Here is an 11,565-nt window from a genome sequence, read left to right as displayed (position 1 = left end):
GCACCTCTCCTGGACACCCCCGGCCCTGCACGGCGCATCCCTACTGCTCCCCCGGCGGGAAAGGAAAGGGAAAAGGAAAGGGAAAAGGAAAGGGGAAAGGAAAGGGGAAAGGAAAGGGGAAAGGAAAGGGGAAAGGAAAGGGGAAAGGAAAGGGGAAAGGAAAGGGGAAAGGAAAGGGGAAAGGAAAGGGGAAAGAAAAGGGAAAAGGGGAAAGAAAAGGGGAAAGGAAAGGGAAAGGAAAGGGAAAAGGAAAGGGAAAGGAAAGGGAAAGGAAAGGGGAAAGGAAAGGGGAAAGGAAAGGGGAAAGGAAAGGGGAAAGGAAAGGGGAAAGGAAAGGGGAAAGGAAAGGAAAGGAAAGGAAAGGGAAAGGAAAGGGAAAGGAAAGGGGAAAGGAAAAGGAAAGGAAAAAGGAAAAAAAAGGAAAGGAAAAGGGAAAGGAAAAAAAGGAAAGGAAAAAAAGGAAAGGAAAAAAAGGAAAGGAAAAAAAGGAAAGGAAAAAAAGGAAAGGAAAAAAAGGAAAGGAAAAAAAGGAAAGGAAAAAAAGGAAAGGAAAAAAAGGAAAGGAAAAAAAGGAAAGGAAAAAAAGGAAAGGAAAGGAAAAAAAGGAAAGGAAAGGAAAAAAAGGAAAGGAAAGGAAAAAAAGGAAAGGAAAGGAAAAAAAGGAAAGGAAAGGAAAAAAAGGAAAGGAAAGGAAAAAAAGGAAAGGAAAGGAAAAAAAGGAAAGGAAAGGAAAAAAAGGAAAGGAAAGGAAAAAAAGGAAAGGAAAGGAAAAAAAGGAAAGGAAAGGAAAAAAAAGGAAAGGAAAGGAAAAAAAGGAAAGGAAAGGAAAAAAAGGAAAGGAAAGGAAAAAAAGGAAAGGAAAGGAAAAAAAGGAAAGGAAAGGAAAAAAAGGAAAGGAAAGGAAAAAAAGGAAAGGAAAGGAAAAAAAGGAAAGGAAAAAAAGGAAAGGAAAAAAAGGAAAGGAAAGGAAAAAAAGGAAAGGAAAGGAAAAAAAGGAAAGGAAAGGAAAAAAAGGAAAGGAAAGGAAAAAAAGGAAAGGAAAGGAAAAAAAGGAAAGGAAAGGAAAAAAAGGAAAGGAAAGGAAAAAAAGGAAAGGAAAGGAAAGGAAAGGAAAAAAAGGAAAGGAAAGGAAAGGAAAGGAAAAAAAGGAAAGGAAAGGAAAAAAAAGGAAAGGAAAGGAAAAAAAGGAAAGGAAAGGAAAAAAAGGAAAGGAAAGGAAAAAAAGGAAAGGAAAGGAAAAAAAGGAAAGGAAAGGAAAAAAAGGAAAGGAAAGGAAAAAAAGGAAAGGAAAGGAAAAAAAGGAAAGGAAAGGAAAAAAAGGAAAGGAAAGGAAAAAAAGGAAAGGAAAGGAAAAAAAGGAAAGGAAAAAAAAGGAAAGGAAAAAAAAGGAAAGGAAAGGGGAAAGGAAAAAAAGGAAAGGAAAAAAAGGAAAGGAAAAAAAAGGAAAGGAAAAGGGAAAAGGGAGGGGAAAGGGAAGGAGCCGGTACCGAGGGGACCGCTGCCGCTCACACCCTCACCGCCGCCAACTGCCGCTGGATGGCGCTGCGCTCGCGCTAAAGCGGATTGTTGCCGGCCACGCCCCACGTGACGACAGCGGGCCAATCCACGGGCAGGAGCCTCCCTCGCACTTGAGGCAGCCTCGCGCAGCGGTGGCTGCGGCCGGTGCCGGGACGGAGAGGCCGCGGGGACCCGGGCCGGTGCGAGGACAACGGCGGGGCGGGCTAGGGAGCGCCGGGAGCTGCCGCCTGCAGGAGGCCTGGGGGCAGCAGAGCACTGGCTGTGGCCGATGGAAAGATGAGGGAAGCCCTCAGTCCCCTCAGCCCCTGCTCCTGAGTCACTGCCGGCACTGCCGACCTCAGCACCACCACCTTCGGGGTCAGCCGGGAGCAGAGGTTTGGGTTGAGCTCAATCTGCCCTCAGAGAACTCTGCTCATTCAGCAGATACAGAAGTGGAGATGGAGAGAGAGAGAGATGGGCTTGTAGGCCACAGGCAGTACATGCCCCCCTTCATGCAGGCAGGCCTGCCCCTGTCCCACAGCAGGATGCCACAACACATGCAGGGCTATGCCAGACCTGGGACACAGGTGTTCCAGGAGACTCACAGCAGGGTCAAGGTGTTCTCCAACTGATTACAAATGGGGTCTCCAGAAACCCTTCCACAGGAAAACTCCACTGTCACAGACCTCAGGATCCCCCACTGCTCAGTGCTGCACAGCCTGCACTGCACACAGGACTGAACAGTGCTGGTCCTTCCTGAGCCCCAGCTGTACAAACCCTTCCCCACCTCCCTGTCACTCCCTGAGTGCTGTGCTGTGCACAGCGCTGCTGCTTCACTTGTGTGTGGTGGGTGCCATGGAGGGACAAGACCAGGGCCATGCAGCCAGCAGTGGGGCCCACCAGAAACCAGAGTGGACCAAAAGGAGCTGCTCCAGCACCCACAGAAACTGTGTGTTTAACAGCATCTGGTTATTCTTCCTTCCAGAGACTCTCTAATTCCACCTGAAGCCAGGTGAACTAGTGCCAACCCTGGCACGCAGAACTCCCACCAAGGGACACTGAGCATTTTGTCCTGTCCTTTAACACTTGCCCTGGAATGAGTTCTTACCCCAGGGGGCACTGCCCCCTTATCCCACAGCAGCCCAATTTTTTTAAAAGCCTTGGGTGAAAAACCTTATAGAACTGCAGAGAAAATTACACCAAACACAACACCAGAGCTCCCAGCAGGAGCACATGTTCTGCACCAGGCGTATCAGAGAATCCACCAGAATAGGTGCACTTTTCACTTCAGTGAATCACCTTGAGTTATTTGGGATTTAAGACACTGCAGCAAACAGCCACAATACCAACTACATACTACAGCAGAGAGAGGAGAGAAAAAAAGACACAAGTAGTCTTGCAGGGAGCTGAACCAGAGCTTTCATCCAGAAACCAGCTCCCAGGACCCCTCCAGCCACACACAGCACAACTCCCACAGCAGGATCCACAGCCAGCTCAAGCAGCTGAGGTGACGTGGATGGCAACACTCCATGCCCAGTCAGGAAGATGTAATTCCTCGGCATGCACTTCTCACTCATAGATCCAGTGCTCAGCTGTGTCCTGCCAGCAGGTCAGCTCCTCCGGCCGGAACCACAGGGAGATCTCCTGCCTGGCGCTCTCAACTGAGTCACTGCCATGGATCACATTCCTGGTGGGAAGACAAAAGGAATCAGCCAGCACTAAGCAGAGAAAGGTGAGAGAGGGAAGCTGCAGTTTGGAGTAATTTCATCTTGAGAGATTTAACTGATGGATCCAGCTACATCCTACAACACTCCTTCACATCCTACAACATTCCTTCTCACTACAGAGCCTTTCTTCCTGCAGCTCAGGGGCTGGCTATGATTATGCTGAATGTGGCTTAGGCCATGGATGTGTCTTCGTACGATGAGAAGCCATTTGTTTGCTAAAGGAGGAGCTGCCCATGGCTGTTGATTTGGAGGTTGCTTTTGATTTATGTCAGGAATTCAAGTATTGCCTCCAGACTTCCCCCATTCCAGGTTTCCCCCTGTTGAAGCAGGTTTGTTATCAGGCACCACAGAATGGACACCTAAGCCAGGAGGATTTGATACAAGCTCTGTCTACCAGAAGCCAGGCTGCAGCCACCCCTGGTCAGCACTTGTGGATCTTCACCCGTGAACAGCCCCAGCACATGTAGAGCTCCAGCCTGGCTTTTGTTACAACCTCAGATGCTGAGAAAAAGACAAGCAAATCCCACTTGCTTTCCACAGAGTAGGCCTGAGGAGGCAGGAGAGGCTCTGGAAAGCAAGCCCCAGGAAGCAGAGCTCAGTTCATCCTGAGAAGGCTGCTCTGCACACCGTCACAGGGAGACAGCTCTGCTCTGAGCACAGAAGGGAGCAGCCCTGCTCTGCAGATGCAGACTCCCATGGCTCAGGAAAGCCTGGAGAGAATGCCCTGGAATACTGAGGGACCAAAAAGGCAAAGCTCTCACTTGCTGACTTCAAGGCAGAAGTCTCCTCGGATGGTACCAGGCCTGGAATCAGCTGGGTTAGTCTCCCCAATCATCGTGCGAACGGTCTTGACCACGTCCAGGCCCTGCCAGACCTACAATGACACCAAAACAAGAATCAGCTTTAACAACTCCCCCAGCAGGTCATACCATCAGTCCTCTACATTCCACATCAGATCGACCTGGGTGAGAGACAGAAAAGGGTCCCCGTAAAGTCTTCAAACATTCATTTTGGAAACTCATCAGAATTTTCTGTGGATTTAATTTATCACAGAATTCCAAACTGGTTTGTATTGGAAGGGACCTTAAAGCTCATCCAGTCCCAACCCCCTGCCACAGGCAGGGACGCCTTCCACTAGACCAGGTTGCTCCAAGCCCCGTCCAACCTGGCCTTGAACACTGCCAGGGATGGGGCAGCCACAGCTTCTCTGGGCACCCTTTGCCAGTCCCTCACCACCCTCACAGGGAAGAGCTTCTGCCTAAGAGCTCATCTCAGTCTCCCCTCTGTCAGGTTGAAGCCATTCCCCCTTGGCCTGTCCCTACAGGCCCTTGTCCAAAGCCCCTCTCCAGCTTTCTTGTAGCCCCTTTAGGCACTGGAGCTGCTCTAAGGTCTCCCCTTAAGGAACCTTCTCTTCTCCAGGCTGACCCAGCCCAGCTCTCTCAGCCTGGCTCCAGAGCAGAGCTGCTCCAGCCCTCACAGCATCTCCATGGCCTCCTCTGGACTCGCTCCAACAGCTCCACGTCCCTCTTGTGCTGTTTCCCCAGAGCTGCAGGGGGGTCTCCCCAGAGCACAGCAGAGGGGGACAATCCCTCTGTGCTGCTCATGCTCTGGGGGTGCAGCCCAGCACATGGCGAGTTCTGGGCTCAAGCACTCACTGAAGCCGGGTCATGGGGAGCTGCTCACTGACCAACACCCCCAAGTCCTTCCCCTCAGGGTTGCTCCATCCGGTCTCCTGCAGCCTGTGTTTGTGCTGGGGATTGCCCCAGCCCAGGGACAGGACCTTTCACGTGGCCTGGCTGGACTTCACAAGGTTCGCACAGGCCAAATTTACTACAGAAAACATCCCTGCAGTCCAGTGCAGCTTCAAGAGGCCTCCTGAAGAGACAGGACACCTTGTTTCCATCATACCACACACCAGTGCTGCTTACTCATTGCACTTACTTTCTGTTCCTTGGTTCTGGAGAACCTGGCCAGCACTCACCATGGCTACAATGGGCCCAGAGCTCATGTACTTCACCAGCCGGCTGTAGAAGGGTCGGTCACGGTGGGCTATGTAGTGCTCCTTCAGCAGCTCCTCTGAGGCCTGAAGCACAAAGAGCACAAAGCTTAGCCTGCCAGAGCAGATGGAGACTTGGGAAAGGTTACACCTAAGACATGTAAAAGCTGGACAGTGCCTGTTCAACTTAAGCTCCTGCACAGATATGCCCTTCCAGGAGTAAAACAGTTTCACTTTGTTGAAGCCTGACATACAGAGGGAAGAAGTTTCTTGGTCAGAGGAGCAGCTTACACCAGCCATGCATGAGAGCCCTGGGGCATGGACATCCCAAGTGACAAGCTTTCACCCCATGGCTGGCATGGAATCATAGAATCAAAGAGTGGTTTCAGTTAGAAGGGAGCTTTAAAGCTCCTCCAGTTTCAACCCCCTGCCACGGGCAGGGACACCTTCCACCAGACCAGGTTGCTCCAAGCCCCATCCAACCTGGCTTTGAACACTGCCAGGGATGGGGCAGCCACAGCTTCTCTGGGCACCCTGTGCCAGCGCCTCAGCGCCCTCACAGGGAAGAGCTTCTGCCTAAGAGCTCATCTCAGTCTCTCCTCTGTCAGGTTAAAACCATTCCCCCTTGTCCTGTCCCTACAGGCCCTTGTATCTTCCTTATATCTAACCTGAATCTCTTCTGTTTAAGTTTGAACCCATTAGCCCTTGTTCTATTGCTACAGTCCCTGATAAAGAGTCTCTCTCCAGCACCCACCTCTCCAGGAATGATTTAAGCCCCTGGGTGCCGAAATCCTGCTGACCCGTGATTACCCGGTGCCCGAATGACCCCAGTAGGCCGGCGAGCAGGCAGAGCCCCTGACAGAGCCGAACGGGGCTTGTCCCGAGCTCCTGGGCTCCCGGCCCCTCACCTGCAGGAGCTTCATCCCCACCAGCTGCAGCCCCTTCCTCTCGAGCCGCCGGATGATCTCCCCGACCAGGTGCCGCTGCACCCCGTCCGGTTTGATGGCCACGAACGTGCGCTCGTTGATCCCGCCATAGCCTGCAAAGACAAGGCGAGGCGTCACAGCGGGGGAGGCAGGCACTGAGGGCCTTCCTTCAGCCGCGGGTCCCGTCCCGTCCCGTACCGCTGTGGAAGAGGCCGGCGAAGAGGCCCAACACCAGGCAAATCATGGCGGCGCCGCTCTTAAGGGGGCCGCGCCGGGCTCACAGCGCCCCTTGTGCCGCCCCGTGATCGGCGGAGCGACCGTATCGGGAGCGAGGAGCGGCGGGGGCGAGAGCGCGGCGCTGCCTTGTCCCTCTGGTGCCGGAGCCCCGCGGGGAGAAACCTCGGGGAGGCGCTGGAGAAGCAGCGGGTCCCGCGGCCGGGGAGGGGTGCGCCCGGCTCTGCCTGGGCTGGCGGCCACGTTCCCGGCTCCCAGGCCTCGGGTCCGCACAGCCTCCAGCCTGTTTGTTAGACTCGTCTGGCTCCGTTACTTCTGTCGCTGCTGTCGCGACTGCAGCCGAGCTGTGGTTTCACTGTGGCAGGTACCTGCTGCGCTGCCCGCACTGCTCCCGAGCACCCCGAAGTACCAGCTCCTGCGGCTCTGGAGCTGGCGAGCCCGGGCTGGCATCTCTGGAGAGTGAACTAGACTCGGGCCGACAGCTCCACGTCCCTCTTGTGCTGCTGCCCCAGAGCTGGATCAGGACTGCAGGGGGGTCTCCCCAGAGCGCAGCAGAGGGGGAAAATCTCGCTCGTGCTGCTCACGCTCTGGGGGTGCAGCCCAGTACATGGGGAGTTCTGGGCTCAAGCACTCACTGAACTGCGTCATGGGGAGCTTCTCATTGACTGTATCTTGAATTGCTCTGTTCATTAGCATCTGTCATGTGCCAATACTGCTAATTACATTATCCCTACACAACTCATTCACTTCACTGTTAACTGCTAGCAGCAAGATTTGCTTAACTAAACATGTTTTTTAAGGATGCATGGTTTGCATCCTTAAATGTTCAGACTTCTGGTCTGCTCACTCTCCTCCGTGCAGGTCTTGGGCAGGTACTCTTGGTTCTTTGTATGACAGGGACCCAGTTGCTTTATTTGACATAGTTTTGAGTAAATTATTACCATGCTTGCACCAATAAAATAATTAGAGGTCATATTCTGGGGATATAAAGCATGGCTTTGCCTGAGGAAGATTGTCCCTGTTTGCTCCAACACAGTTGTGCTGACTATTCTGCCAGTAGAAAAGTCTTTGTAGGGTATGTGCTGTCACCCACTCTGCTGTAGGATTTGCTGTGAAGTGGTGGGTATAGGCACTACTTGGGACATGGTGGAGGTTTCACAAGTGGAACCTTTCTTCAGGGGGGAGACCCGTTCGAGCAGGGTGGCCTGGTGAGGCAGGCTGCTGGTGTAACCTAGCACACAGCCCAAGAACATGTGGTGTGATGTCCACTATGGCTGTATCAGCACCTACCGCATCCTCAGAGATTCTCTCTGTCCCTGGGTTTCACTGGGTTCCCTTCTGCCCCAGAGCTGATCAGTTCAGTTGTTGCTCATATCCTCCTCCCTGTTCCTGCCTAGGTCTCAGCCCTGCTCCTGCCTTCCCAACCCTTCTCTCTACTCCTCACCTCACTTCAGCAGCTTTTCTTTCCTCTCCCCCTGCGTGCTCAGGCGCACAGTGGCACACAGCCCTGTACCCTGCCTGTGCCCCGAGGTCCACCCCTTGGAGTTGGCTGTCCTGCTGGCAAAGCTCCCTCATAAAAGAAGGTGCTGATGTTCTTAATGGGGGTAAGCAGCATGTTCTCAGAACCAGCTTCCTGGCCACAAATTGTTCTGCCTGTTGTCTAAGTTCGGTTTTCTTGCACACACACACACATTAAGTTTCTGCAAATGTAATAAACATTGTTCTTGGTGACCAGAAGAGCTGGCTTTGGAAGTTTGCCTTTGGCAACCTAGAATGCATGAAAAGGTTTTCACAGTCACTGTGGCAAATGGGCCGTTGCTGTCCCAGGTGCTTGGCTGAAGGAAGGAGGGAAGAACAGTTTTACAGGTGCCTGCAGAGATGGTCACAGACAGAGTCAGCAATCCAGCCAGCGCATGCATGTGCTGTAGGCAACCACAGTTTGGAGCCTTTTCTTCTCAACACTTGCAGAATTCCTTGTTTCACACTAGTGTTTGTATTTCTTAGTGCTGATGAAGTACCTCTTTTGTTCTGTCCTTCTCCACAGGTCTCCTCAAGGATCCTGGCTCAGGGGTGAAGGTTTGAAACTCATTGGACTGTAAATATTCTTTTGCGCCTCAGGCGATTCCCTGCAGCATAACCTGGAGGAGAAACATGCCAAGCACAGTTCACTCCAGTGAGTCCTTCTCTTCTCTGTGCATGTGAGCTGGCAACTGAGGTGCTGGCAGAAGAAAGTTTGGACTTAGTTCTCTAGGCTGGACACTGGAGCCTCAGAAACCTGACCAGCTAGCTTGGGCAATGGAGCTGGGTCTGATTCTCACACAGATTATTCCAAAACCAATGTCTTCTAAACATCTACACCCCATGGCTTTTGGCAGATGTGTAAACATTCCTGCTTACTGCCCATTCCCAGGCAGTAAAACAGAGGTTTCACTGGGGTACAGAGCCGCGTTTCCAGCCGGAATGCTGTGCATGGCACAGCATGCAGCAACCACTGCACATCTGGAAGCTGCCAGGTGAATTTGCTGCCAGGCCTCTTGTTTGGAAAGGCAAATGATTGCTTCTGGGACCTCGTCATGAGGAACCTGAAAGGGCAGGTACCTTCTGGTACCACTTACAGTTCCCATTTGAGTCTGTTTCCCGAGTGGCAGTGGAAGCTGTTCTCATGCTCCCCCCCCACTCAGGCTGAAAATTGCTGTGTTTGCTGTTGCTGGATAAAACATTGCAGATATTGTGGTCATATAATAGACTACAGATAATGTAGGTGCAGATAACATGGTCATCAAAGTGTGTGCAGTGCAAAGGCATTTTGTGTCCTTTTGTCTTAGTTAGCATCACCTGCTGTTGTTCCTGCTTCCTCACCAGGTTATTTTTGCACCTTCAGTGACTTGCTGGCTCAGAGAGGTCACCATGGTCTGTCACCACTGCAGTGTTGACAGAGCCGTGTGAGTGCTGGTGCCTCTCACAGGCTCTACACAGGTGGAGATTTGCTGTCTGCTTTTCAACCCAGCTGCTGCTGAAAATGATTTCATCTTCTTTAGTGTCCTGGGTTCAGCAGTAGCAGTCATTTTTTCTCCTTCTTAGTAGCTGGTGCAGTGCTGTGGTTTCGACTTTCAGCCTGGGAACGGTGCTGATAACACCGATGTATTTAGTTACTGCTCAGTAATGTTTACTCTGACCAAGGACTTTTCTGAGCCTCATGCTCTGCCAGGGAGGAGTGGACGCCGGGAGGAAGCAGAGACAGGACACCTGAGCCAAACTAGCCAAAGAGGTATTCCATACCACATGACCATGGCATGGCCAGGATGTAGAACTGGGGGCAGTTACACAGAAGGATTAGATCACTAAGGTGGGGTATCATTACCAGTGACAGCAGCAGTGGTTTGTGTTACACCTTAGTTACTGGACTGTTCTTACCTCAACCCATGGGAGTTACATTCTTTCGATTCTCCTCCCCATCCTTCTGGGAGCTGGGGGGGCAGGGGGGGAATGAAGAAAGGGGGAGTGAGAGAGCGAGCTGCGTGGCTGACTGGTCTTAAACCACGACATTTAGGATGGTCCCATGGTGAAGACTGAAGAGGTGACAAAGGTGGTGGTAGTGGTAGAGACAGATTTTCTTAAGTACCTCTTTTCCCTAACCCTGGCAACACAGATCTTGGAGCCACACTGGCACAAAATGCTCTACAGCAGAGCCGCTTTGCGAAGTGAACACCAAAGGGGGGGAGGATTCACTCACAAGTGCCATTGCTGCACTCTGAGACAAAGCTGTGTGACAGAGGGCAGTGATTTGAAAGAACTTGTGGGGAAGCCGTATGCAAGTGCAGGTCTTTAGGGATATATGCAGGCTCCTGCCTTTAACCCCGGAACAGGGGGGACTGGACAGGCCAGATTTGCCTTTCCTTGCATTTAGCTTTTCCATTTTCATGGAGCCCATAAAAGATTTGCTTGAAAGAAATGTTGGGAGTACACAGCCCTTGGGTACACTCACATTTTGAGTCAGAGAGATTTGTGTGCAGTCCGTCAGCATTTACACCTGTCTAGGCAGCCTGTGCTGCTGTGCTGAGAAGTTCCCCAGTTACAGAATCATAGAACGGTTTGGGTTGGAAGAGACCTTAAAGCTCATCTGGGAGGTGGCAGATGTGGGTAGGTAAAGTCTGGCCTCTTCCTTTTTATCAGACAGCAGTGCCGAGGTGTGAATGCATTGATCTTGTGTGTGAGATACTGGAGGTAAAGCTTCTTAAAATCCTTGAAGGTTTATGTTCCTTGGGGTTGAGCTGTATGGAGAAGGCTCCACTGGTGCGCTCCTGTGTGTGAGGAGTGCTTTTCCAGAAGAGGTGGTGGCTGGCTTGGATCAGGTTACATCCGCTCCTCCTTCACCCTGGCCCACAGTGGGACTGAAGAGGGACTGCAGGCTTTGATGCACAGTTTGGAGCCTTTTCTTATTAAGACCCTGATTCAGAACAGGTCCAGCCTCCCCTCCCCAGCCCCACCGACAACTGCCTGTGTCTCTGTGAAACGACCTGCTGATCCTTGCTCAGGTCTTTGCCTTGCAGAGCCTGTGTCCCACGGCAGAGCAGCAACACTCCTTGTGATGCCTCAGCAGCCATAAACTAGGTCAAATACCATCTAAATCCTTGCTTGATATCCCTTGAACTAAATTCCTGCCCTGCCTCAGCATGCTTCAAAGGGGGTCATGACTTGCTGGCTCACTGGGAGCCAAGAAGGATAAGCAGGATTTACCACAGCTCTGTGTAAACAGAGCTAATGCAGTGAGCCAAGCCCAGCTTCATCCCGCAGGGATGTATCCTACCCATGTGCTTCCGTTGTTGCTTCACTGGGTGCCTTCGGTGGCCAGGGCTGACACCAGTGCTGCTGGCTGAGGGGTGACAGGTGGGTGAGGGTCTCCCCCCCATGCCTGCCTTTGTCCCGGTGATTGCTGTGTTACATGTCTCACCTCTGTCACTTTTCCTGGCCCCAGTGGTACTGCAGCTGCAGGGTAACATCAAGGTGTTGCTCCTCGACATGCGTCAGGAATTCAGCCAGCAGGTCCCTGCGCTGATGAAGGCAATACCAACACACCTGTGCAAGTGAGTTGTGTCACTGGAGACAGCCACGTCCCAAGCCCAGAGCTTTGGGAATCCTCAGCAGAAGTTACAGGAACATTGATCCATGCCTGCCCGCCTGCCCT

General features: G+C 52.0%; 1 protein-coding gene across 1 annotated transcript; it reads right to left on the bottom strand.

The window, feature by feature from the left end:
- Positions 1 to 2,893: 2,893 nt before the first annotated feature.
- On the bottom strand, positions 2,894 to 6,499 carry NME3 (NME/NM23 nucleoside diphosphate kinase 3). The gene is made up of 5 exons (XM_061350729.1): positions 6,345 to 6,499; positions 6,129 to 6,259; positions 5,206 to 5,307; positions 3,986 to 4,098; positions 2,894 to 3,184 (listed from the first exon to the last, which is right to left on the bottom strand). Exons 1-5 carry the CDS (start codon positions 6,388 to 6,390, stop codon positions 3,067 to 3,069), a joined length of 510 nt encoding a protein of 169 aa, XP_061206713.1. The 5' UTR covers positions 6,391 to 6,499; the 3' UTR covers positions 2,894 to 3,066.
- Between the last annotated feature and the right edge of the window lie 5,066 nt (positions 6,500 to 11,565).

The sequence above is a fragment of the Neopsephotus bourkii genome, unplaced genomic scaffold, assembly GCF_033783945.1.
Source record: "Neopsephotus bourkii isolate Nb327-2 ecotype Australia unplaced genomic scaffold, CSIRO-AGI_Nbou_v1 NB_533, whole genome shotgun sequence".
Classification (NCBI taxonomy): domain Eukaryota; kingdom Metazoa; phylum Chordata; class Aves; order Psittaciformes; family Psittacidae; genus Neopsephotus; species Neopsephotus bourkii.
The sequence above is the reverse complement of the archived record's forward strand: the minus strand, read 5'-3'. Positions and strand labels throughout refer to the sequence as shown.